This window comes from Periophthalmus magnuspinnatus, chromosome 14 (assembly GCF_009829125.3).
Source record: "Periophthalmus magnuspinnatus isolate fPerMag1 chromosome 14, fPerMag1.2.pri, whole genome shotgun sequence".
NCBI classification, from domain to species: domain Eukaryota; kingdom Metazoa; phylum Chordata; class Actinopteri; order Gobiiformes; family Gobiidae; genus Periophthalmus; species Periophthalmus magnuspinnatus.
The window spans coordinates 31,798,225-31,825,261 of NC_047139.1; the positions used below are offsets into that span (position 1 = coordinate 31,798,225).

A 27,037-nucleotide genomic window follows, 5' to 3' on the forward strand; every position below is an offset into this window, starting at 1 on the left:
ACAAGGGTGTCCATCGGTGCACGTGGCACCAGGACACTCTAGGTCGGAGGTGGATGATCGACTTTGTTGTCGTGTCATCTGACCTCCGACCGCGTGTCTTGGACACTCGGGTGAAGAGAGGGGCTGAGCTGTCAACCGATCACCACCTGGTGGTGAGTTGGATCCGCTGGCGGAGGAGGAAGCCGGACAGACCTGGCAGACCCAAGCGTATTGTAAGGGTCTGTTGGGAACGCCTGGCAGAGCCTTCTGTCAGGGGGGTCTTCAACTCACACCTCTGGGAGAACTTCTCCCTGATCCCGGGGGAGGTTGGAGACATGGGCTCCGAGTGGGCCATGTTCTTCACCTCTATTGTCAATGCGGCCGCTCGTAGCTGTGGTCGTAAGGTCTGCGATGCTTGTCGCGGCGGCAATCCCCGAACCCGGTGGTGGACACCGGAAGTAAGGGATGCCATCAAGCTGAAGAAGGAGTCCTATCGAGCCTTGTTGGCTCGTGGGACTCCTGAGGCAGCCGATGAGTACAGGCGGGCCAAGCGTGCTGCGGCTCATGCGGTTGCAGAGGCAAAAACTCGGGGTTGGGAGGAGTTCGGGGAGGCCATGGAGGAGGACTATCAGACGGCCTCAAAGAAATTCTGGCAAACTGTCCGACGCCTCAGGAGGGGGAAGCAGTGCTTCACCAACACTGTTTACAGTGCGGGTGGAGAGCTGCTGACCTCGGCTGGGGATGTTGTCGGGCGGTGGAAGGAATACTTTGAGGATCTCCTCAATCCCCCCGTCATGTCTTCCGAGGAGGAAGCAGACACTGGGGACCCGGAGCGGACTCGTCCATCACCCTGGCTGAAGTCACCGAGGTGGTTGGCAAGCTCCTCGGTGGCAAGGCTCCGGGGGTGGATGAGATCTGTCCTGAGTACCTCAAGTCTCTGGATGTTGTGGGACTGTTTTGGCTGACACGTCTCTGCAATATCGCGTGGCGGTCGGGGACAGTACCACTGGAATGGCAGACCGGGGTGGTGGTCCCTCTGTATAAGAAGGGGGACCGGAGGGTGTGTTCCAATTACAGGGGAATCACACCCCTCAGCCTTCCCAGTAAGGTCTATTCCAGGGTACTGGAGAGGAGAATCCGACCGATAGTCGAACCTCGGATTCAGGAGGAGCAGTGTGGTTTTCGTCCTGGTCGTGGAACACTGGACCAGCTCTATACTCTCCATCGGGTCCTCGAGGGTTCATGGGAGTATGCCTAACCAGTCCACATGTGTTTTGCGGATCTGGAGAAGGCATTCGACCGTGTCCCTCGTGGTGTCCTTTGGGGGGTGCTCTGGGAGTATGGGGTCCGGGGCCCTTTGCTAAGGGCTGTCCGGTCCCTGTATGACCGGAGCAGGAGCTGTGTTCGCATTGCCGGCAGTAAGTCAGACCTGTTCCCGGTGCATGTTGGACTCCGCCAGGGCTGCCCTTTGTCACCGGTTCTGTTCATTATATTTATGGACAGAATTTCTAGGCGCAGCCAGGGGCCGGAGGGGGTCTGGTTTGGGAACCACAGGATTTCATCTCTGCTATTTGCGGATGATGTTGTCCTGATGGCTTCATCGAGCCAGGACCTGCAGCAGGCACTGGGGCAGTTTGCAGCCGAGTGTGAAGCGGCTGGGATGAGAATCAGCTCCTCCAAATCCGAGGCCATGGTTCTCGACCGGAAAAAGGTGGTTTGCCCTCTCCGGGTGGGTGGTGAGTCTCTGCCCCAAGTGGAGGAGTTCAAGTATCTCAGGGTCTTGTTCACGAGTGAGGGAAGGATGGAGCGTGAGATTGACAGGCAGATCGGTGCAGCGTCTGCAGTGATGCGGTCACTGTATCGGTCCGTTGTGGTGAAGAAGGAGCTGAGCCGGAAGGCGAAGCTCTTGATTTACCGGTCAATCTACGTTCCTACTCTCACCTATGGTCATGAGCTCTGGGTAATGACCGAAAGGACAAGATTGCAAATACAAGCGGCCGAAATGGGTTTCCTCCACAGAGTGGCTGGGCGCACCCTTAGGGATAGGGTGAGGAGCTCAGTCACACAGGAGGAGCTCGGAGTAGAGCCGCTGCTCCTACACGTTGAGAGGAACCAGTTGAGGTGGCTCGGGCATCTGCTCAGGATGCCTCCTGGACGCCTCCCTATGGAGGTGTTCTGGGCATGTCCCACCGGGAGGAGGCCCCGGGGAAGACCCTGGACACGCTGGAGGGACTATGTCTCTCAGCTGGCCTGGGAACGCCTTGGGATCCCACCAGAGGAGCTGGAGGACGTGTCTGGGGTGAGGGAAGTTTGGGAGTCCCTGCTTAGACTGCTGCCCCCGCGACCCGGCCCCGGATAAGTGGAAGAAAATGGATGGATGGATTATTATTATTATTATTACTACTACTACTACCATTGTTATTGTTGTAAAGAACTGAAAATGGTCATTGTTTATTTTTCATTTAGAAGCATTAGCATATTACTGAAATCAAAAGCTATTTCAATCATCTTAACAGGTTAAGTTACATTTTAACATAGGACCTTTAATTGATAGGAGGTTCAGAATTCTTGCATCCACTGAACTTTTGAGTTTGTGGAGAGTTCCTCTTGAATTCTTTGTAGGATGTCAGAATAGCTTCCCAGAGCTGCAGTTTGGATGCCCCCCACCATCACAGATCTTTCACTTGAGGATGCTCCAAAGGTTCTCAATTGGGGTGAGGTCAGGGGAGGATGAGGGCCACACCCTGAGTTTCTCTTGCGGTGCATTGTCATGCATGAAGATGATTTTGCTATGGAAAGAACAGTTCTTCTTTTTGTACCATGAAAGAACGTGGTCAGTCAGAAACTCCACATACTGCACAGAGGTCATTTTCACACCTTCAAGGACCCTAAAGGGGCCGACCAGCACTCTCCTCATGATTCTGTCTCAGAACATGACTCCGCCCCCTTCTCCCTGACGTTGCAGCCTTGTTGGGACATGGTGGCCGTCCACCAACCATCCACCACTCCATCCATCTGGACCATCCGGGGTTGCACGGCACTGAACAATACTGTGAGTCTTTATGTATTCCTGGGCCCACAGGAGCCATTTCTGCTCATTGGTTAAGGGTGGCCCAATAGAAGGTTTATGCATAACTGCAAGCCTCCGAAGGATCCTACACCTTGATGTTCGAGTGGCTCCAGAGGCACCAGCAGCTTCAAATATCTGTTTGCTGCTTTGTAATAGTATTTTAGCAGCTGCTCTCTTAATCTGATGCATTTGTCTGCCAGAAACCTTCCACATTGTGCTCTGAATCAGCTACAAATCTCTTAATAGTATGATGATCACACTTAAGTTTTCATGAAATATAAATATAAATATGTTTTCATACCTTGTCCAAGGTATTCAACTATTTCACACTTTTTGGCACTAGAGAGATCCTTTTTCTTTCCCATATTGCTTGAATATGGTGGTCTGCTTAATAATGTGGAAAGTCCTTCTTAAGTAGTTTTTCCTTTAATTGGACTTACCTGGCAAACTAATTGGCTTAAGTGTCTGAGATTGATTTCACTCACCCAAAGAGCCCTCAGACACAATACCAACGATGAGTTTCACAGGAAAATAAAAGATGTTACCTTTATGACACTTATACAAATTCAAAAAGGCCCTTTTCTGCATTTTACACCGCGTTCCAAATTATTATACAAATTGTGTTTGACACATTAGCCAAATCAGTCAACAGAAACAGCAGACATCAATTTTAGAGCCAGCTGTAATTAATTTGTGTGAGCAATTGCTCTATGGGTTTGAATATGTAAACAAATCAGTAATAAGGGGTTTATTTACTCCAATTACAAATTGGAGTAAATAAATAAATAAATACATTTAAAGTAGCTGTTTCGCAGCTCAAGTACAACAGAGTTATCAGAGAATACGTCTCTAATAATGCTATGATTGCCCGATTTTGTGGCAATAGTAATTGGGCAATTTTCATGGTAATCTGCTGTACTGGCGATAAAAAAATATCAGACATTACAAAATAGCAGTCTTGAGTTTATGAGTGGGACAAATTGGCCCTTTTAGCATCTAAAGCGCCTGTTCATATATGGGTCAAAAGCCCATTGACAAGCAGCCTGTTCTCAAGCTAAATAAATCTACAATCGCTATCTGGCTCAAGAGAGAGAAGAAAACTGCAGATCTTTGGTTTAACAAGCTCAGATCAGTGTCACCGAAACATGTCACAAAAGAGCTGTTGGGTGTGAATTATTTAGTCAGTCTACCATTATAACAATCATTCACAAGCAAGATGTCACTAAGACCAATTCACAACAAAATGAAAGATCCTCAAAATTGTACCTATAACAAGAAACTGCATGATTATAAAATGCAGTGCACAGTGCAGCAGACTTTCAATCAAAGAGTTCACTCGTGATATGTCAAATTGTCAGCTTTGACAGCTCACTTGCATCAGCTGTTTACAATACACCACTGCTTCTTCCTTTGACCTCTGTACATTAAGAAAACATATAGATAATGACTACTACATCAAATGCATATAATCTACAGGTACAGCAATGCTCTGGGAGATAGGAAAAAAGTTATGTACCTTAATTTCATAACATAAACACAGACTTAAGTGTATAAAATACAAAAAAATATTCTTCCAAAGTCTGAACTCTTCTCCAAACCAAATGCCTTTGCTGATAGGAATTGGCTGTAGACCTCTCAATAAAAAAGCAAGCCCCAGCCTCCCATGGCAGTGAGGCTAAAGTTAAACTTCACAGTTCCTTTTCCTGCTTCTCCCTAGTGCACCAAAAATATGGAAATCTTGGCACAAATACTAATATCTTGACTTGAGGGTTAAAAATGTGGATAAGCACTGAATTTTATTGAGCAATGGCTAGTGTTTGTATTCATACTGAACATATTTTTATAGAGTTGAAAATATGGCTTTACAATTTAACAACTACTTGTTAGTATACTTTGAAGTCTATAAATAACTATGTGTAACCATTGATTTAACAACATGCGTAGGAAATATTATGGAAGACGTTGTGTCATTCATTCATTGTCAAGTTAATTCAGTCCATCTGCTAGGCTATTGCTCAAAGTCTCTGACTCCAGACACTTCTAATATATATTTATGGGATGTGTACCTCCGGCTTCAGCCTTCAACTATTCTATTTAAAATGTATTTGGTAAGATCCAAATATGATAATTGATGGTTATGGACTTGATATTTTCAGAAATCATTAAGATATAGCACATCCAAGTCAATATCTGTGAATGTGTGAAGAGAATGCATTATCTCACATTTCATAGTGGCTCTAGGGTGAGGAGGACATCTGTTGGTCAATGGACAGAATAGCAAAGAGCAATGCCATTTTATTTTTCTGTTAATATAAAAAATGACCATCTGAATTTATCTTTTCTTGATCAGACTGATTTTAAAATTATATTTTGTTTAGCTTGAAAGTATATGTTTAATATACAAACACTATTTCAAAGGTTGCTGTTACCTGTCCCAAATCAGCGGCCTGCTTCAGTAGTTCCTTCTTTTTGATTTCTCCTCGTCGAGCGTGGAAGGGATTTTGTTGACTCTGGATCACAATAACCACTTCCTGTAAGCCTGGAAGAAAATAGAGAGAAGATCTGACTGTCTCAGAAGAAGCCTGAGGGACACCAAGCTCATTTGTCTAACTGCTCACATCATGTCTGTCACTTCAGGTGTATCACATAAAGATAGAAGAAATGTTGGAGATGACAATGATGTTAACAAGACCTCACTCAATTTCACACCACAAGCAAAAGTCAAAGTAGCAATCTACCGTTATGAATTGTTAAAGAAATTAATACTGTATAAAATTCAAAAAACAATGGCCTTTGTAAGTAATCTCAATCGATCATAATAACTACTTATCTCTGAGGGACAATTTAATCACATAATGTAATATGTCAAGTGATTTAACAGTGTCAGATAGACTCCAATATAGTCTACAATCCACAACAGAGATAAGTTGTACAGATTGGATAAATACAACTTATATAACTGCAGCAAATGAGCATTGCAATAAAGTTACAATAGATTTCATTCTGTCCTCCTTACCAGGGATGGGACTATAAACAAGAATATCATTTATCATGATAAAAAGGGTCGACGATAATCGTTTCTGGGACATTTTATATAATCGTGATAATCGCCATTATCATTATCAATGTGCAAAAAAACGACTTATCCACAGGGGAGTCGAAAGAGAGGGACAAAGGGGTCAGTTGTCCTGGGCTCAGGGTCTTAAGGGCCCAGAATTGGACACTCTTCCTATTAATTTGTATTAGAGCGGGGCCCCGGTGAGGCTGATTGCCCCAGGCCCTAAAATTTCAATCAATAATATTCTCTGCTTTCATAAAAGTACAATACTATAACAGTTGTTTAAACCTGGACCTTTTTCATAATATTAAAGTTATAATCCGTAACATTTTAAAAGCAACTTCATTAATCATTAATGTAATGTAAACGTTTATCACAATCATTTTGGTCATAATAATCATCACACAAAATTTCAATATCGCCCAATGCCTAATCCTGACTATAGCTGTAAGAACATGCGAAAGTATATCTACAGTCAGAATAGTTTTTTTTGTTTTGTTTGCATGCTGTCAATAATCACACGTACTTAAATGTAACTTTTCTGACGTTGGGTCCGCCACCTGCTTGTCTCCATGTAGATGGTATTGCTTTGTGCGGAATATTCCACAGTATGGTATTAAGCAGATTTATCCATAGTGCCATCAGTTACAGGTCAGAGTTATGGAGAGGCAACCCAACTAAAGGTTTTTCAATGTATTCTTAGCAACAACAAAAAATCAGTTTGTAAAAGATCACGAGCTCCTTGACAGAAAAGTTGTGAAGTGCACCTTTAATACCGCAATGTTTTTTCCCCACAAAAAAAAAAAAAATCATAATTTACACTTTCACACTGTAACATCCATATGATACAGATGCAGAGATGAACTAGTCTCTGTGATTGAGTTGTGACTATAACAACAGTACAGTACTCTGTCCAAGACAAGTCTCCTCTGTGGGCCAACAAAGTCTGATTCATGTTCACGTCCGTCTGTATAGTCAATGACTCACCGAGAGCTGTGTGCCTTTGGGCTTCTGCTGTCTGTGAGCAAACACATACAAAGAGATTTAGTATCTGAAAAATGAAACATAAAGACACAAAACAACTAACCTGAGTCTCCCCCCTGTCTGCAGCTGCGGAACCTAGACAGAGTGAGGGATACTGAGGTTAGACTTCATAATGAGATGCAATAGTATCATTTCAAACCATGTGGGTATATTTACATGGCCAATAAAAAGAACTGGAATAATCTGTTAACCCAGTAATTAGATTTGATGTTTGTTTATATTTACAAAAATTAATTATCAAAAGCACCTGGAAACAAATGAATTTTATCATTATTAACTGTCTTTAAGATTTTCTATTTCATTTTTCTGCCTCATTATAGTTAGCAATTTTTTGCCGTAATTTCAAAATCTGCACAGAGGTGAACAATCAGAAAAAAAATCGGATTACTCACATTTAACACAGGTCTAACTACGTGACAATTCAATAATCTGACAATTCCAGAAATCAGATAATGATTGTACAGTTTGCATGAATTGGTCATAAAATGTGCTCTGAACTTCATCTAAGTCACAACAATAGTCTGCTTAAAATAATACTACACAAACATATGCTTTTGTGTTTTTATTGAACATAATTTTTCCACCCTGCACTGTGAATGTTATGTGAACCTTTGGAGTTCATAACTGGTTGACCCTCCTTTGGAAGCAATAATCTCAACCAAACGTTTCCTGTAGTTGCAGATCAGACCTGCACAACGATCTGGTGTACTTTTGGACCACTCCTCTTTACAAAACTCTTTCAGTGTAGCAATATTCTTGGGATGTCTGGTGTGAATCACTCTCTTAAGGTCATGCCACAACATTTCAATCGGGTTGAGGTCAGCACTCTGCCTGGGTCACTCCAGAAGGTGTATTTTGTTCTGTTGAAGCCATTCTTTTGTGGAATTACTTGTATGCTTTAGGTCGTTGCCCTGTTGCATCATCCATCCTCTGTAGAGGTTCAGTTGGCAGACAGATGGTCTTGTTTTCCTGCAAAATGTCTTGATAAACTCTAGAATTCATTTTTCCATCAATGACAACAATCCGTCCAGGCCCTGAGGCAGCCCCAAACCATGATGCTCCCACTGTCATGTTTTACAGTGGGGATGAGGTTTTAATGTTGGTGTGATGTGTGTTTTTTCCAAACAACTCAATTTTGGTTTCATCTGTCCACAGAATATTTTGCCAATAGTGCTGTGGAACATCCAGATGCTCTTTTGCTGCAATATTTTTTTTTGGACAGCAATGGCTTCCTCCGTGGTCTCCTCCCATGTTCTCCATTCTTGTTTAAAGTTTTCCTTATTGTAGATGTGTCAACAAAAATGTTAGCATGTGCCAGCGATTTCTGTAAGTCTTTAGCTGACACTCTAGGATTCTTCTTTACCTCATTAAGCATTCTGCGCTGTGCTCTTGTCTTACCGTGGACACATGAACATTAAGCCTTTTGGAGATACTTTTGTAACCCTTTCCAGCTTCATGCAAGTCAACAATTCTTGATCATAGGACTTCTGAGAGCTCTTTTCTGCGAGGCATGGTTCACATCAGGCAGTGCTTCATGAAACCAGCAAACCCAAAACTGGTGTGTGTTTTTAAAGGGCAGGACAGTTTTCAGCAACACATTGAATATCGTCACACTGATTTGACTCAAGGTTCGCTCACTCCTGGCTCCAATTAGCTCTTGGAGAAGTCATTAGGTTAGGGGTTCACATACTTTTTCCATCCTGCACAGTGAATGTTTACATGTTATGTTCAATAAAAACACAAAAACATATACCAGTAATGTTTGTGTAGTATTATTTTAAGCAGACTGGGTTTTTCTATTGTTGTGACTTAGATGAAGTTCAGAGCACAGTTTATGACCAATTCATGCAAAACTCCACATAATCCCAAAGGGTTCACATACTTTTTCTTGCAACTGTTTAGTAATATGACTGCATACACAAACATAGCCAATGTCCAGGCCCGACAAGTATAAATAGGACTATTCCTATGGTATAAAATTTTACATTACATAAAAGATGAGAAGAGTTTGATCACAATTTGTACTACTTATATTTAAATTATATAACTACAATATATTTTTGGTCCTCTTGTCTACTCAACTCTGGGAAACGTTAAAACCCACTGAACAGAAGCACGAAGACCATTGCACAGCTCCATCTCAGGCCTTCATTGAGACAGAAGCACAGCAGACCCTCTCTGATCTCAATCAGACTCATCTGCCATCTGCCAAAAGGCACCAAGCAACTGCAGTTACCAAGACAAGGAATCACGCAACTTGTGTGTGATCGACAAGAAAGAAGTACAAGTTCATACTGGATTTCTAGTTTATGTAGCATGTGTCTGTTTGAATAAAACTCTATAGATATTCTTGTGTTAGAATTATTTTAGGTAAGGCTACTTGACAAATAACAGGGTACTTTAAAATAAATTCTTAATGTATTTACTGAACATATATCGTGTTGTGTTTTTATGTAATATCATCCCTCCAATCATCACTGAGTGAGAAAAATTGTGAATGAAATTCTGTTTTATTAAGATAAAGCTGAAATGCATTGGATAAAATATGAAATTACTGACAAGTCAAACACTAAATCACAAACATCCTAATTAGCTTTTCATAATAATTGAATTAAGCTCTATTAACTATTTTGTACTTCACACAATTAAATGAAAATATGACAACAAGTTTGAATTGGTAATATAACATTTTCTGTTACGATGAACAACACAAAATTGCTATTAACGACTGACGAAATTTGATTTCCGGCGCTCTTCAGTTTTATTTTGAAAATCCACTACTGTAAACTTCCTTGGATTAGACAAAAATTATTTCGCTTAACAGTAGCAGATTAGCCTTTAGCTGTCGATGTTGCTGGCTATCATTACCTTAAACCAAACTTACCAAGCACAGCAAGGCCCTGCAACAGGAGTATGTATCCGTAAAACTCCATTATAGATTGTCATCTCTGCACAAACTGCGATGTTTGTCCATTTTTCATGGTGAACTGACAAAAAAAGTAGCAAACATTCCGCACCACCGCTGTGTCAGGGCGTGAAGGCGGGGCTGTTGCGCCCTCCTGTGGACGAAGTGTGAATCATGGTTTCATAATTAGGGCTCTCTGTTGGCAAACCATAAACTAAACACTGTATAGAAAGACATATATTTTTTTCTTAGATTTTTTTGTTCTTGGGTTTTCAGGACTCCCTAGACTTAGTTAGCTAGATGTTATTGTTTTTGTTTTTAGGTTTTAGAAGATTTTGCCAGTAAAAACAAATTACATTTCAACAAGTACATAACCATTTCAGGACTGATGATGGTTCTGCATATCCCAACATTTACTAACTGGATACCATTTTGAAATTTCTCTGAGAAGCAACAGTCCATCAATAATTAAAAAATTATGGAAAATATCTGAAAAGAAATGTGTGACCTCTTGGTATCATTTATTTTTTTAATGTAAATTCCTTGTATAGTTTCCTTGTAACATGTGTCTTATCATCCAAGGACATCAGCCAACCTGAACAGACTTCAGTGTCTTATTAATGCCCCAGGAAAGACATCAAAGTCAAAACAAAGGGACTCGGGCTTTCTGAGGTAAATGCACATGACCTCACATTTTCAGTGACTTGTTGAGAGTTGTATAAAATCACTTTGTTTTTGTAAAGCAACAGCAATCATTTGAAACAAGAGTTTCAATTTATTTTTATTTTTTTTCTGCAAATAAACAAAGTAACATTTTAATAGAAACAGTGATTGAAATCTCAAGTTCTCAATCTAAAAACAGAAAGTAAAGAAATGTGTTTTTATATTTGAATATTTCTTTTGTTAATGCACCAATGTCAACTTTAGAACCATTTGCAAAAGCAACATTGTTTTCACTGTTTTCTCGGAGAAACAATATTTCGTTTCTCAGATACCAGAAGCCATGGGGTCAAACTGGAGGTTATGCTTGGAGGATACAACTATTACAGTTTTTTGTTTTTTTTGTTTTTTGTGTTGTGTTTTTTTTTTTTTTTTGTCCATTATCCCTTTATAGAGTAATGGTTGATTAAAGACATTTTTGGTCTAAACCAGGGGTCCCCAACCTTTTTTGCACCACGGACCGGAATAATGTAAGTTTTATCTTCACAGACCGGCCATCTATAGCAGGTAAATATGGCAAAAAAAAATAAGTTAAGTGCGTAAAAAATACAACTCACTATACCGCTGAATCAGTAGGAGCCCTGCGCTTGTTTCTTCTTTCCTTCTTGTTCACATTTGTTTCTTTCAAAAAACTGTAAAGGCTTATCTTTTAATCCAAGGTGCTTAGTCTCAATGTGCCAAAGCAGTTTTGGAGGTTCCATTGCCTCGTTCCCTTTCCCTGCATATTAGGCAGAGCGGACTCTGCGCGTGAGAGTGCGAGACTTACCTGTAGTGACAAACCCATATTTAAAGTAGGAGTCCTGGTATTGTCTGCGGATGACACCACCCTCATCGGACTCATCTCGGACGGCGATAAGTCTATCTACAGGAGGGAGGTGGACCGGCTGGTGTCCTGGTGCAGCAGCAACAACCTGGAGCTCAACGCCCAGAAGACAGTGGAGATGATTGTGGACTTCAGGAAAGTCACAGCCCCCCTGCCTCCCCTCACCCTGACGAACTCCCCCATCACCACTGTGGACTCTTTCCGCTTCCTGGGCACCTGCATTACCCAGGATCTCAAGTGGGAGCCGACCATCAGCTCCCTCATCAAGAAAGCCCAGCAGAGGATGTTCCACCTGCGGCAGCTGAGGAAACTCAAGCTGCCAGTCCAGATGATGGTGCAGTTTTACACTTCCATCATTGAGTCCATCCTCACCTCCTCCATCACTGTGTGGTTCGCTGGGGCCACTGCCAGGGACAGACAGAGACTGCAGCGCATTGTGCGCTCTGCTGAGAAGGTGATTGGCTGCAGCCTTCCATCTCTACAGGACCTGTACGTCTCCAGGACTTGGGGGTGAGCAGGCCGTATCGCAGCTAACACTTCTCACCCTGGACATGGACTATTTGAGCCACTTCCCTCTGGCAGGAGGCTACGGTCCACTGGGACCAGAACCTCTCGCCATAAGAACAGTTTCTTCCCCTCTGCTGTTTGTCTCATGAACACTTTATAATATCTGCACAAAACTGGACACTTTATAATATCGGTCACTTTAATAAGCAATGTTTGCACTGTTGTTCTGATGCTGCTGTTGTATATATTTTCTCCCTTTAAGTATTTCATTTGATTTTTTTAAGCATATATTTTTAACTTTGTGCATGCCCTTATTTGTATTTGTATTGTCTTCTGATTCTGATTCTGATTTTGTGATGTGTTACTCCATGTCCAATTAATCTGGGGGAGAAATAAACAGAAATTAAATTGGTAAATAATGAAGTTGCATTGATAAAATTGTTTGCATTTTAGGAAAGTGAAAGTGCATAACCTTAAGCAGTATACCAGTGAGGAACAGTCTGCTGTCCAAGAGGATTTAACTGCTCTCAACTGCATGGGAACAAACTGCATAAGATAGCACTAAAGGTAACACCATAATGATTTTGTGATTTTTGCGTCATATCTAAATTGTGGATGTCCTGGAGTTTTTATTTATTTATTTATTTTTGTGAAGGATGCAGTGAAGAATGATTATCTTTGTTTGTAAGTGATTTGTTAAGCAATCTTGATTCAGTACATTGGTCATGTTCTTTTATTATTAAATATTGACAGTGTTATAAAATTATTAGAAAATGGAAGAAGCTAAACATGACTGTCAATCTTCCTCGGACTGGGGCTCCATGCAAGATCTCACCTTGAGCGGTCTCAATGATCCTAAGGTGAGGAATCAATCCAGAACTACACAGGAGGAGCTGGTCCATGACCTGAAAAGAGCTGGGACCACCGTTTCCAAGGTTACTGTTAGTAATACACTAAGACATCATGGTTTGAAATCACGGAAGGTTCCCCTGCTTAGTTTAGTTTAGTTTAGTCTTTATTTAAGGGACCATGTACAGAGACATTAAGCATAAAACAGAGATGTTCTGCACCAGATTATAGCTAAGTAGCTAATTTCCATCTGCAGTCCCTGGTTTACATGTGCTTAAACAGCACATGTCCAGGCCCATCTTAAGTTTGCCAATGACCATTTGGATGATCCAGAGGAGTCATGGGTCATGTGGTCAGATGAGAACAAAATAGAACTTTCTTAATGTCTTAATTCCACTCACTGTGTTTGGAGGAAGAAGAATGATGTACAAAATATTAACATTGATTTTCTCAGGTGTTCAAATACTTATTTGCAGCAGTAACATACAAATAAATTATTTTAAAAATCATACAATGTGATTTCCAGATTTTTTTTAGACTGTCTCTCACAGTGGACATGCACCTAAGATGAAAATTTCAGACCCCTCCATCATTTCTAAGTGGGAGAACTTGCAAAATCACAGGGTGTTCAAATACTTATTTGCCTTACTGTAAGTAATGTAAAACGTACTAACTTTTTTGTAGAATTTTGAGCATTTTGACTAATAAAGATTTTTTTTTCCATCATTATTCTATAGACGACACCATTAACCTGGCCCTTCACTTCATCCTCCAGCATCTCGACTCCCCGGGAACCTATGCCAGGATCCTGTTTGTGGACTTCAGCTCTGCATTCAAAACCATCCTCCCTGTTCTCCTCCAGGACAAGCTCGCTCAGCTCAACGTGCCTGACTCCACCTGTAGGTGGATCACTGACTTCCTGACGGACCGGAGACAGCGCGTGTGGCTGGGGAAGAATGTCTCGGACACTTGGACTATCAGCACAGGATCTCCACAGGGCCGTGTACTTTCTCCCCTGCTCTTCTCCCTGTACACCAACTGCTGCACCTCCAGCCACGACGCCGTCAAACTGGTTAAGTTTGTGGATGACACCACCCTCATCGGACTCATCTCAGACAGCGATGAGTCTGCCTACAGGAGGGAGGTGGACCGGCTGGTGTCGTGGTGCAGCAGCAACAACCTGGAGCTCAACGCCCAGAAGACAGTGGAGATGATTGTGGACTTCAGGAAAGTCACAGCCCCCCCTGCCTCCCCTCACCCTGACGGACTCCCCCATCATCACTGTGGACTCTTTCCGCTTTCCGCTGCTGGTCCAGATGATGGTGCAGTTTTACACGGCCATCATTGAGTCCATCCTCACCTCCTCCATCACTGTGTGGTTCGCTGGGGCCACTGCCAGGGACAGACAGAGACTGCAGAGCATTGTACGCTCTGCTGAGAAGGTGATTGGCTGCAGCCTTCCATCTATACAGGACCTGTACGTCTCCAGGACTCGGGGGTGAGCAGGCCGTATAGCAGCTGACACTTCTCACCCTGGACATGGACTATTTGAGCAACTTCCCTCTGGCAGGAGGCTACGGTCCATTGGGACCAGAACCTCTCATCATAACAACAGTTTCTTCCCCTCTACCGTTTCTCTCATGAACACTTTATAATATTTGTACAAAACTGGACACTTTAATAAGTCATGTTTGCACTGTTGTTCTGATGCTGCTGTTGTATATATTTTCTATCTATAAGTATTTTATTTTATTATTTATTTTTTAAGCATATCTTTTTTAACTTTGTGCATGCCCTTATTTGTATTTGTATTTATTCAGTGTGTTTTATGTTGCACTTTATCACCGAAGTAAGTTCCTAGTTTGTGAACTGTGTTCACAAACGATGGCAATAAAAGTCTTCTGATTCTGATTCTGATATGAATTTGCCTGTGTACTTACTGGAATTTTTTGGGATATGTATGTTATATTTAGTGAATACAACAAACCCTGAATACAACAAACAGGCAAACCATCAGCAAACCTCTGGTGTGGAGAGAAGCCTTCTTTACTCTCAAGTACTACACTGACGCCATGTTTGACTTCCTGCACTGGTTTGGCTTCAGTAAAAGAACATTTAAGGAAGATACTTTTTATTATTTCAAACTTAATGCACTGGTTCAAACTTAACAAATGTAATTTTCTATGTTCTCATTTTAGCTGAAGATAACTTGAAAGATGAATGCAACATTTGGAGCTCTGTTTGCTGCAAAACTTAAACAACATTTTAGACTACATTTTTGATTGAGGAGGACTACAATTTTAAGGGACAGTTCGAGGTATTTAATATGATCTTAAATACTGTGTATAGTTTTGTGAGTGTATTACCTGATGATTTGCAGTTTTAGATAAGCACTCATACCTTTAAAGGTAACTAATTTTATTCATGGATAGGCACACTAGACTGATCTGATATATGTAACTAGGAGGAGTAAGATGTTCAAACTAAATGTTTTTAGTTTTTGTTATAGGTGCAATATTTTATAATAATCAAACTGTGATTGTGATTTGTGAAAAGTGATTTTAAAATGTATTTTTCTCAGAATAAAATCAATCTTATTCCACATGGCTCATTTCATGAGTTTCCACATGTCATGTGATAGTAATGTGTCTCATTAGACAGGTGCTTCCTCCTATGGGATGAGGAGCAGAGTGGAGGCGGCACTGGTGAAGGTCTCCACTGTCTCTCTGTAGTCGCTCCCAAAGTAGCGCGTGAGCAGATAGTTCAGGATCCCAATCAGGCACATCAACACCAGGAAGAAGAGGATGCGCTTCCCAAACAGGTAGCCAGGGGTGCTATAGGGTAAGCAGAGACAGGCCAGTGAATGAAATGTGACTAAAAAATACTAAGGATAACTTATCAATATCCATTTACCTTTGGGAGGTTTGTCCCATGTAGCCAATAAAGTACTTATGTCGCACAACAAGGTATAGGAGACCCGCAAAGGCAGCTGGAGCTATGGAAAAAAAACAAAGATTTTACATTTATATATATATATATATATATATATATATATATATATATATATATATATATATATATATATATATATATATATATATATATATATATATATATATATATATATATATATATATATATATATAAAACACTGCAATGTTATCATAAGATACATTTCACCCAATTTCCTGGGAGATTACTAAGTTCACTGTCACATTTTCAATACATGGTCTGGAAATGTATCTTCAAACATACTCCCACACCATGATGTGTCCTTAAGTGAATGTAGTGGAACCTTGTTAATTTATTGTTGCCTTAGGAAAGCAAGCCTAAATGCATTATTCTGTGGGCTTTTGGCACGGCTCAGAGCAAATTGGAAAGTTCTGATTCATCGTTACCTTGGTTGAGGCAGACTCCAGCGCACCACATCACTGCCATAAATGTCGGGTAGGAGTCCACGCAGTTTCGACTGAGGAAGTATAAATAGGAACATAAATTACAACATACAAGAATGGCATTGCCACAAGAAACTATGAAGCAATCACCTGCTAACAAAGTGAGACACTTAAGGCTTTTAGAAGGTATTCTAAAACAGTAGAAAACACCACCAAGACTAAATCAAATTGTGGTGTCTGGATGGACTGGAAAGCTAAATGTGAAAGCCAGGAAAAGCTGAGCCACCTCTGATTCACATGAACCCACTATTGAAACGACAAGCTTCTTTGACAACATGCACAATCTATGTTGGAGCTTTTATACTGTAATATTTGGGACTTCTGGCACTACAAATAGCTTTACAAACCATAAATTATGAATGTCATTCAATCTTGAATATTCTTGCAGCACAGTGGATGAAAATACTTCATGTTGGAATAGTGGGAGTGTAGTATTTTTAGTTTAGTAATAAGTACTTTCATAACATCGTTGCTTATGCTTATTTGATTGGTAGAATCTTGTCATGTAGTTGTAATTAGCTACATTTAAAAGGCGCAATTAAGTAGGGTAACCAATGGTCCTAATGCATGGCTGTTTCATTGCAGTCTTTCCACCACTGCTGGTTAGCTCCAACCTCTGGAATTCAAATGAGTCCCATATTTGCCCATCAGCCCAACATGTGTAAAGTCCATTGTAAAGAATTCCATTCAGAGCATTATATTATGTAAATCCTATGGTTTGAGCTCGAATCCCATGTCTGATATACAAATAACAAAACAGACACTTTATTGTTTTTGAGTTGCACAGGCAGTATTGGAGACAGGTGGAAAATAGATGGAAATATGCATGGGTTTTCAATACTTTCACAGTTAACAGTAGTGCTGTTTTGGAGACTACAATGTTTGTATTCTGTTTTGAATTCATAATCCAAACAAATCAGCATGCTTATGTGATGTCATGATATTCTATCCATTTCTTTTGAATGGTGAAAAGTGCACAAAATGGCACCTATAAACAGGAAGCTGAAACCCATTATATTCTGTTTAAAATTTAGTTGGAGGGCAAATGAGCTGAATTAATTTGAAGCAAAATGTAAATTGCCATGGTTTACGGTTTAGATATCTGTAATAAGGAGCTTAGTCACATTGGCTAAATAAAAAAAAACTGACAAGTCTGAAGTCTTTTCTGACAGCACAAAGATGAAATGACGTTAAATCATACATGCTCGATAGTACAAGTTTGTATATTAAATACAGTAAAGTAGGCTGGATCCATTAACTACTATAATTTTAAGTTCAAATGCTGGTACTCACTCCACCTCTGTAATAAAAACGCACACTTACTTTGCACAGCACACTCTTTGAACTGCAGTTGCATGAGCATTGTGAGATGTACATTCCTTGTCCACTTTAAGGGCAAAGAAGACTAAAAACAGCCAAAAACATAAGAATGTCAGCTTATATCCTGCAAAATTTCAACTTTAAAACTCACAAATTTAAGGTTTTACCATTTTGCAGTACGCTCAATGCTGTGATGATAGCCAATAGGTAGATGTTTTCTACAATGTTACAGGTGTCCATGATGGTGAGGCACAGGCAGAGAGGGCAGACTTAGTGCATCCAAATGACTGCTTAGTTCGTTGCAAAAGTCTCTTACAGTTGAACCCCACCTCTAGCCAATGGTTGTGGTTTTTTTCATGCAAATCATCAGTGGCCAAATACAAAGTTAGGTGACTGTCTGCAAGATCAGGAACTTCCTCTTCATTTAATAGGCCTGTAGACTACTGATCTATTCTGTTGGTTACTAAATATTATGTTAAATTTTAAGCTAAGTCAATGATTCCCAAAATGGGGTCCGTGGGGGCCTTCAGACACTGCAGGAGGGGGGGCCCTATAGAATCTTTGGAAGGGGCAGTTCAGACTTTGGGTAGGGCTAAATGAAAGTAGCATTTGTGCAATAGCCTTAGTAATTCCACAGGAGACCGACCCCACAGGAGAAACTCTTTCTAAAAGTTCAATGTCCAGCCTCAAAAAGATAATATAAATACACAACTGTAAAACATGTTCCATCACCGTCATCCCTCTGTCAGTCTGCAGCGGCCTAACAGCGCCTACACATGCACACATGCAGCTACAAAAAACAAACAAACACGCACGCACACAAAAACAAACAAAAAACACACAGAAGCAAACAAAAACGCACACAAGCAAACAAAAACAAACAAAAAACACACACAAGCAGCAACAAAAAACAACAGATGCAGCTACAAAAAAATAAAAAAAATAAAATAAGCACACACACGCGCGCGCGGGCGCAGCTCTATAAAAAAAACAAAAAAAAAAAAAAACAAACATGCAGCTGATTATTTACACGTGTAACAAGTTATCAGCGCAGCTCCATGGCTACAACTAGTTGGCTTATCTAACACAATAAGATATTTGTTTTAGTACATACACATTACATAATATCACATAACATGCAAATTGCTACAATGATAAACGCTACAATGATAAACGCTAAACAATTACAAAATACCCCCGGAACAAAAAAATGAGACGGAACAGTGTCGTCCAACAATTAAGTCCTCCGGACCTTAGAGCTCGAAGACATGTTATAAATGCGCTCATAATACTTACTTCCGGTTTCACTCCCATCACGTCTAAAACAGTACGGTCGTGCGAAACACAGCAGCGTCCCATATGGTCTAGCGGTTAGGATTCCTGGTTTTCACCCAGGCGGCCCGGGTTCGACTCCCGGTATGGGAATGGCTCTTTTTCTGATCCGTAAACGTGTGTATAAACAATTTGCAAAAATAAATGCATATTGTACATACATAAAGAGAGGTTATTCAAGTTTAAAATGTACAAAATTAAATAATGTGTAGGATTGTAAATCCTAAAACCTACATTCTTACTATGTTTACATTTTATCTCACTTCAGTTTGGTGATACAATTTTAAATGATTAGAATAATCTTTATTTCAATTATTGTTAAATAAGAAACTAACTTTGGCAGTTTGATACAAATAGAGCTTTCATCAAACTGTATATAGGCTGCTACATGAGGAATTTGCAGTGTAGGTGGACAACGCAAGTTATCAGTCGTTCAGATTGTAATAGAAAAAATATCATTTATTTTAGCCATATTTAAATTTACAAAACACAACACCAAACATTTTGTACAACTAATGCCAACAAAATATGGCATTCTTCAAGTAACACCTAAAAGATAACAAACCAACAGCTACAACTGTAAACATAGAATGAAAGTGCAAAATAATGCGTACAAGGAGAAAATAAGAGTACAAATAAATGAAGGAACTGTCTGCTGCTGGTGTAACACTCTTGCATGATTCTTGAAATATTTCAATTGTGGATAATGTGCAAGATCTCTTTATTTCACAGTCTTCAACTAAAAGCTATGAAAACTATGGAGTTGTGTTAATTGCAATAATTTGACAAAATTGGTTTGAACTTACATTTAGTGGCTTTATTAATAAATAACTTTGCTTAATGTCTGGCCAAATAAGCATAAGTGCTTTTTAATGGTTTGAAAGGATTATTTTGGGAAATGGATTGGAAGGACCAACTGGCCAGGCTCACTTCGCACTCAGTTTTCTTAATTATGCTCTGGTTTGCATGTTTACCTTCAAAGGCTTCAACATTTTTTTACTCAAAATAACCCCCATATTACCCAAGTTTACACATTATTATTACACATTTTTTGCTTGTGAGTGGCAGATCAGTGGTTCTAAAACTATGGCCACCAGTGGCAGATTTAGGTGGTACCCGACTCATGGTTCAGTATATAGCGTAACACCCTTGCTTTAAAATTTTGTAAAAGTTCTTTTTGGACTTGACTTATAGAAATTTATACCTACTGCTGCATTTGAATAAAAATCCATTTTAAAGGAACAAATCTAACGCACTAAGCGCATCTTCTACTTGGTCTTTCCACTACAGCTTGAGACATAAATTCATCCAAAAAGTCTGCCGTCTCTGCCCCTGTAGATGGCTGTACCAGTGTATCTGCTGACATCTCTGCCCCCACAGTGGCTTCTTGCCCATTAGCTAACATCTCCAGGAAGTCCGTGCTGTCCGGTGACAAGTTACTGGTTATAGTGGTAGCTGGAGAGAGGAGATCTGAGAAAAACTCGTAATCCAAAGTGCTGGAGGTAACTGTGTTTGGTGAAAGATTAGTGCTATCTGGTTTGAAGCTGTCACCTCCTGATTGTCCCAACATTTCATTCAACTTTGCTAGTTTTTTCTTCTTTGCTTTTAGTTTTTTAAAGAGTTTGTACCTAAGCATTTCAGTCTCGCTTAGTCCTGAAGGCATTTTTGATGATTTGGTTTTCTTACAGGACGTTATGTTATTGGCAAGCCCTGCAACTGATGTACTCAATGAATCGTCCATGACTGTGTTATATGTTACAGCTTTTTGAACAGGTGGCTCAAGAGGCATTTTATTTATATTTACAACTGTAGAATTGAGTTTTGCGTTCTTGCATCCAAATGCTCCATACATTTCGGCTGCCTTCAACGGCAGACCTCCGCTGTCCTCTGTCCTCAGCATTGGTTTAGGTGTCACTTTAATCGTAACAGCGCCCCTCTGTTGTGGAGCCAAGGGGATAGGAAAAACTTTCTTCGATTGCATGGCTGGTTTTCGGTTTGTATTTATTTTGGATGTGTTCTGTATGTGCCCCAGTGAGCGTTCAAGCAGGTGGCACCAACCTTTTTGCTCTGGTTGGATCACAGAAGTTTTAGGGACGATTAGAAGTGTAGGAACAGTAGAGGAAACTGGAGACATGGGCTTTGAGGTTACAGTAGGAGAAGATTTGCACTGAACAGGAGTAGTGGATATAGTTTTAGCAAGTTTTCCTTTAGGAGTGGCCACTTTTAGTCTTTTAACTTGTGCAGTAACTTCTGTTCTTCTCCTCTTTTGTCCTCTTTTAGGTTGTGGCTCAAAAGTTGGGTCATGAGCCATGTTGTCTTCTTGTTCAGACACTTCTGGTTCTGACACAGAATGGTCACAGTCATTCTCCTTAGGTTTTTCTATTGTTTCAATGGTCAATGAGCTGTCTGGAGCAAAGACAGTAGCATTTTTGAATGAATCCTGCATTTCACTGTTAACATTCTGACTTTTGAAATCTTTAGCTTGTTCAATTTCGTCATCAGTTGCATTGGAAGGTGGCTGTTGGGAATCTTTGTTAATTTCAACTAAAGTAAGCGTGATAATGTCATTGTGTGTTAGTCCTTCAAAGGCGTCTAGTAGCGTAGTGGAACCAATAGTAGTATCAACCTCTGCTGTGATTGCAGTATCCTGTTCAGAGATGTCGTCCATAATATCAGAACTGTTTTGGGGATTAAGAAGCAGCTGGTCAGGTGAGCACTGCAACCAGTCATTTGTGATCAAATCCAAGTCTCTTGAACTGTGGTTGATGTGCTTTGAGGAGGGGAGACATTCAGTGAAGGTGGTGGATGGAGAACAAGCCCGGGACTCCTCGTGCTGCTCTTCCTCCCAAAATACAACATGGATTTCCTGAGCTGGAACTGGGAGAATCTTGAACGATTTACACTGAGGGTATTTCAAATCGTCAAACTCCACCCATGACCCTGCAACACATTAAACACATTGTTTAATTTAAGGGCAGTTAAATAGTATATAAAGCATTTCTACTTAAGCTGAACACATCCTGGTTATAAAACAGAAACCAAAACTATTATTGGGAAATCTGTTGTTGCACAAGTTGACTTTATAAAGAGCAGAAATTAACACTATCTGGACAATAAAATGGGTGATCACTGCTTAAGTGTCTTGTCTTTGTTAAGGAGGTCATCAAAAAGAGCAGCCGAAGATCAGTTTAGGACAATTAGCCTTTTAAACCCCTTAAAAGCAATTAATTAGACTTTAAAAGGTCAATTAGTTAATGTCATATTACCATCCACTGCACCAAGCAAGTAATTTCATTTTTATCTTGAGCAATAAAATGGTTTTCCACATATTAATTGCCCATGTTGGTTCCATGAAGGGCTTGAAGTACAGCTGGCAAATAACTGAACAATACATAAACATTACTGAGTGACCTTGATGGAGATTCTAACAAATTTAAAAACACAGAAACAATGCCAGCCCGCCAGGTCACAATTAACTTATAATTTATAACTAGTATTTGAAAGGGCATAAGCAAGTATGGGAGGGCAAATTCAAGTTCAGGTTAAAATAGCGTAGGACAATTGCAGGAAAAGCCAACACATAATGAAAACATTTACACTTACCATCAGATTTATGAATCCAGGTGACAAAGTGCTTGAGTGAACTGCTGTACTGAATGATAGCAGTGACTGAGTAGAACTTTTTCTTGAAGCTGAAGTTATAGACTTGTATGTTGTTGTCAGGAAGTCCCTCAACAAAGTGCAGGGCAAATACAGGAGGAACTCTGAGAAAAAAAAAAGGCCAACTTATTTTTTTTCCTGGTTCATTAAAGCACAAATATGTCACAAATGGTCAAAACTCACTCCTGTAGCACCATTCTCCGCCTCTGTTTTTTCCTGTGGCAGTTGTTGCATGGGGCCAGATGAACTGCTCTGAGTGGATGCCAATCAGGAACAATGCTTGTGAAAGTGGGAAGCGTCTTCACAACACTGCAATGACAAAAAAAAAAAAAAAGATATTTATCATATCAGACCAACATGTTGACCCCTGTCCCACTCCCCCTGTGGAGTGTATCTCTTTCAGATGCCCCGATGACAGCTGGACCCTCTCCTTCTCCCTGCCTGGCCCTCCTCCACCCGCCTCCCTCTCCTCCTCGCCCGGCTCTCCTTCTCCTCGCCTGGTCTTCCTCCTCACCCGGCTCTCCTCCTCCTCGCCTGGTCTTCCTCCTCGCCCGGCTCTCCTCCTCCTCGTCTGGTCTTCCTCCTCGCCCGGCTCTCCTCCTCCTCGTCTGGTCTTCCTCCTCCTCGCCTGGCCGATTTTTCTTGTTTTGTCAGATTTTTCCTGTTTTTTTGTTTTTGTGTGTTGGCGGCACGGTGGCTGAGTGGCAACACTCATGCCTCACAGCAAGAAGGTTTGGTTCGATCCCCGGGTCGCCAGGCCTTTCTGTGTGGAGTTTTTCATGTTTCTCCCCGTGCCTGGATGGGTTTCCTCCGGGTACTCCGGTTTCCCCCATCAACCAAAACATGAACGCCCTTCGAGACAACTGTTGTTGTGATTTTGGGCGTTACAAAAATAAATTGAATTGAACATGTAGGTTGAGATTAGAAGTTATTCTCTTATATATATAAAATAAAGTACACACACTCACTTCTCTTTTGTGTTGCTTTTGCATTCAGTGCATCTAAAATCCCAGTAAAATGTGGATTGAAAAAGTGACTCCAACCAGGAATCCAGCTTCACCAAGAGAGGTAGAGCAAAGACTGGAGTTTCATTCTGACCTGGAAACAATATATCCATTATACATAAACATACTGGAAACATCAACACATTCACTTTGAACTAAATTAAAAACAGATTAACAATAAAAACTTGTGCTCTTAAAGACTGAGTTGTACCAAGTTTGCAGTGAAGCTTTGGCTGCAAGAGATTGAAGACCGACATCCGGAGAGATTCAAGGTCGGTGTTGATTTTGTGCAGCAAGTGGTTTGGGACCTTCAAGAAGCCATCTACATAATTGAAAAGTGGCAAATAGTTAAGCTCTGTATAAACTACATAATATAGGAAGAGAAAGCAACCAGTACAAAATAACATAAGACTAAAATATTATATATATATATATATATATATATATGAACGTAACATATTAATTAATGTACAACGGCTCTTTAAAGCTATCAACACTTTCAAGGCTTAATCCATATAGATTTCAATTTCCAATAAAAGGCCACTCACTGAACACCAGCTCTGCCATTACACATTCAAGTGAAGGAAGTGCACCATCTATTGTTTAAGCTGCAAATATGGTTGATACACTTGATAATTGAAAAAATACTATATTCTATGATGGGAGTAAGGAGTTTCTTAAAGTAAATAGTGCAAGCACAAGTGTTTGTATTGCTCCCTCTAACCTTTGTCAGTCTGTTGTTGACTCTGAATGGTTGCATATGCATCATCATAACCTGCCAGAAGTGTCCACATTGGCGACTGTCTGGGCTCATCTTTAGGTTTTAGATTTCTTATGCTCCTTAAATTAGCTAATGCCACAAGCAGAGAGTCCAGCCAGCAGAGGTTATCCTTATTTTGCCAAAAAATTTCAACTGGAGCAGACACAAGCTCCTCCTCAAGGTTTGTTTCTGTAAATGGCATGTCTTCCGTTTCTGAATGGGCAACTTCAATATCCGACAGCATTAAAGTGTTCTCAACTAACATGGGTTTGGCATTTCCCATAGCTTCACACTGCATAGTCAATGGAGTATTTTTAATAGAAGATACATCCCCATTTGGTAAACTGCAATCTCTATCCAGTGGTACTGTGTTTGCAAAGCTATGGTCTTCTCCATTTATTCTGTTGTCTGTGCAGGAAAGCTCTTCTTGATTGTTAATAGTTTGTAAGGTTTTTAGCACATTTTCTTTGTCTTCAGTTGTTTTTAGGGAAACATTTTGATTATCTGTACAAGAATCCCAGTCTTTATCAAAAATACAGTCTTTTTGTTGTAACCATTCCAACTGCTTTGTTTCTGAGCCATCAAAATGACCTACATGTGCTTCCACATCAAAAGGTGTTCTACTGGAAGTACCAACTGTATTGTGCACTTTGTCATCATTTGAGCTTTCAAGTTCTTTTAATTGCGGGCCTTTTGGTGAAGTGGTTCTGAGTCCATCATCGGCCACAAGTGTTTTGGGACTTTTCCTTTTGGTTCCAGTAGCTGGCTCCACAGGCACCAAGCTGACCAAAACATCTTCCAAAGGCCGGCTGACCAATGGGAACAGGCACTGAAAAGGAACAGAAAAATTTTAATCCAACAGAGACAAAAAAAACAACAACCATACAATTATTGTATTGTGGGGTTACCTGTGGATTTGTGCAGAGCATTATTTTCTCCTCGAAGTTTAAGTGACAGGAGTGCAAAGCATAAGTCTGACCCTTTGCCTGGCACCATGGACAGTTGTCCAGGGAAGTAGCCCTTTCCTGAACCTAAAAGACGTGACAATTATTTAAACATTACTAAGACATTTCTGAATAGTCTGTACAAAGAAATATAAGAAAACATTGTACAAATTTTTGCAACAACAACTACGGGATTTGAAGCCCAAACATTTCGCCTTTTACTAAAGATTTCCATTTTTCTGTTGTGATAATTTTGATTGGTACTGCCTGTTTACAGTATTTTTCAAATATAATTCAGCTTTGCGCAAGTGACAACAAGAGAGGATTGCTTGAGTTGTACTGACTTTTCCCAAATACCCCACCATCGGTGAGGCTACAGCCTCCAAACCAGTGTCTTCACCAGCCATTGGCAAACCACAGGCGCTTCTTGAGATCACAGGCGACCGAAACCAATCCGTGAATACTACCATGTCACCACCACCTGGCTCACCACCCACAGAGCTGTGAAAGAAGCATGAAAGAAGATATTAGGAAATAATATCAATTTATACCGCGTTCTTTCACCAGAGATTCCATGGAATACCCTACGCAAATAAAAGTCTGCATCATAGTGTAGTGATGGTTTGAGATCAGTGCAGCATGGGGTCCAGCTGATCAAAACAATACAAACTATCAATGGATGAGAATTTGAGACTAAAGGAAGGATCCATTCCCCTGGCTGGATAAAATATATTTTTCTTAAATATAGCATATGGGTACTTTCGGAACGCGAGTATTAAACAACCTAACTTGTATGTGAATTTCAGACAGCTTTAGCTTTAGCTCGGTATATCTTACACGTGTGGACTCTCACTTCGTGCTGTTTGGGCGGTTCAGATAAAGCACTACTTACCAAAATCTAATAATTACATAATCCTTACTACATCCTTGTATTCTATAATATACAACATATATTCGCTGATGCCGTGTAGGTCGCGGTTAGATCCATGTGCACTTTATTCTCCTTTCGTGTGACAATCGTCCTTTTTCCGCTGAGTGCCGGCGTCGGTGCCACAGCTTTTAGTGTCCCTTAGAACAACATGCCGCGGTGAAAAACCGTTCCGCAGCTGCTGCCTCCTCTCGGTCTGTCAGTGAAGTGGAGAAGGCTGCTTTTGTCCATGTAGGTGGTACCAGCCATGATGGTCAGATGTCTTAACATAAATTGAATATACAAGCTATGTTACTCGTTCTTGCTAATTGTGGATTTTTCATTTTATATATATATATATATATATATATATATATATATATATATATATATATATATATATATATATATATATATATATATATATATATATATATATATATATATATATATATATATATATATACACACAAAAGAACTTGCATAGTTGCATAAACTTGATGTCGAAATTGAATGAGCAATTTACACATATTAAAAACTAAGTATCTACAATTTACAATTAAAATATTAATAATGTTTAAACAAATGAGCTAGAAGATGACAATAGTGTAATAATGAGATAGGTAATATTCACCATGACATAAAAATGTAAAATGAAAAGTGTATTAATTTGGCAGCAGTTCATTCATTTAAGCCTTTC

At 40.2% G+C, this 27,037-nt stretch overlaps 3 protein-coding genes and 1 non-coding gene across 5 annotated transcripts in view; 1 reads left to right on the plus strand and 3 right to left on the minus strand.

The window, feature by feature from the left end:
- The window catches only part of LOC117381718 (beta-1,3-glucosyltransferase), a 29,179-nt gene extending 18,965 nt beyond the window's left edge, over positions 1 to 10,214 (minus strand). The window contains exons 1-4 of one of the 2 annotated variants that reach the window (XM_033978722.2): positions 10,036 to 10,214; positions 7,195 to 7,226; positions 7,095 to 7,125; positions 5,479 to 5,588 (exon numbers count right to left, since the gene is read on the minus strand). In XM_033978722.2, coding sequence (XP_033834613.1) covers positions 5,479 to 5,588; positions 7,095 to 7,125; positions 7,195 to 7,226; positions 10,036 to 10,084 — 222 coding nt within the window. In that variant the 5' untranslated portion in view covers positions 10,085 to 10,214. The remainder of the gene's footprint in view (positions 1 to 5,478; positions 5,589 to 7,094; positions 7,126 to 7,194; positions 7,227 to 10,035) is intronic. The other variant, XM_055226752.1, reaches the window with a different exon arrangement.
- A 4,892-nt stretch (positions 10,215 to 15,106) lies between these two features.
- alox5ap (arachidonate 5-lipoxygenase-activating protein) lies at positions 15,107 to 18,018 on the minus strand. Its single transcript, XM_033978737.2, has 5 exons — positions 17,898 to 18,018; positions 17,734 to 17,815; positions 16,354 to 16,424; positions 15,869 to 15,950; positions 15,107 to 15,789 (listed from the first exon to the last, which is right to left on the minus strand). Exons 1-5 carry the CDS (start codon positions 17,968 to 17,970, stop codon positions 15,627 to 15,629), a joined length of 471 nt encoding a protein of 156 aa, XP_033834628.1. The 5' UTR covers positions 17,971 to 18,018; the 3' UTR covers positions 15,107 to 15,626.
- A 1,065-nt stretch (positions 18,019 to 19,083) lies between these two features.
- Positions 19,084 to 19,155, plus strand: trnae-uuc (transfer RNA glutamic acid (anticodon UUC)). The gene has a single exon. It is a non-coding gene; the product is annotated as a tRNA-Glu (tRNA).
- Positions 19,156 to 20,295: 1,140 nt separating this feature from the next.
- On the minus strand, positions 20,296 to 26,499 carry uspl1 (ubiquitin specific peptidase like 1). Its single transcript, XM_033977852.2, is given in 10 exon segments — positions 20,296 to 20,332; positions 20,334 to 22,002; positions 22,666 to 22,826; positions 22,906 to 23,031; positions 23,691 to 23,820; positions 23,938 to 24,048; positions 24,451 to 25,315; positions 25,395 to 25,517; positions 25,775 to 25,931; positions 26,323 to 26,499. Coding segments are annotated over 9 exon segments (3,348 nt in total). The 5' UTR covers positions 25,901 to 25,931; positions 26,323 to 26,499.
- Between the last annotated feature and the right edge of the window lie 538 nt (positions 26,500 to 27,037).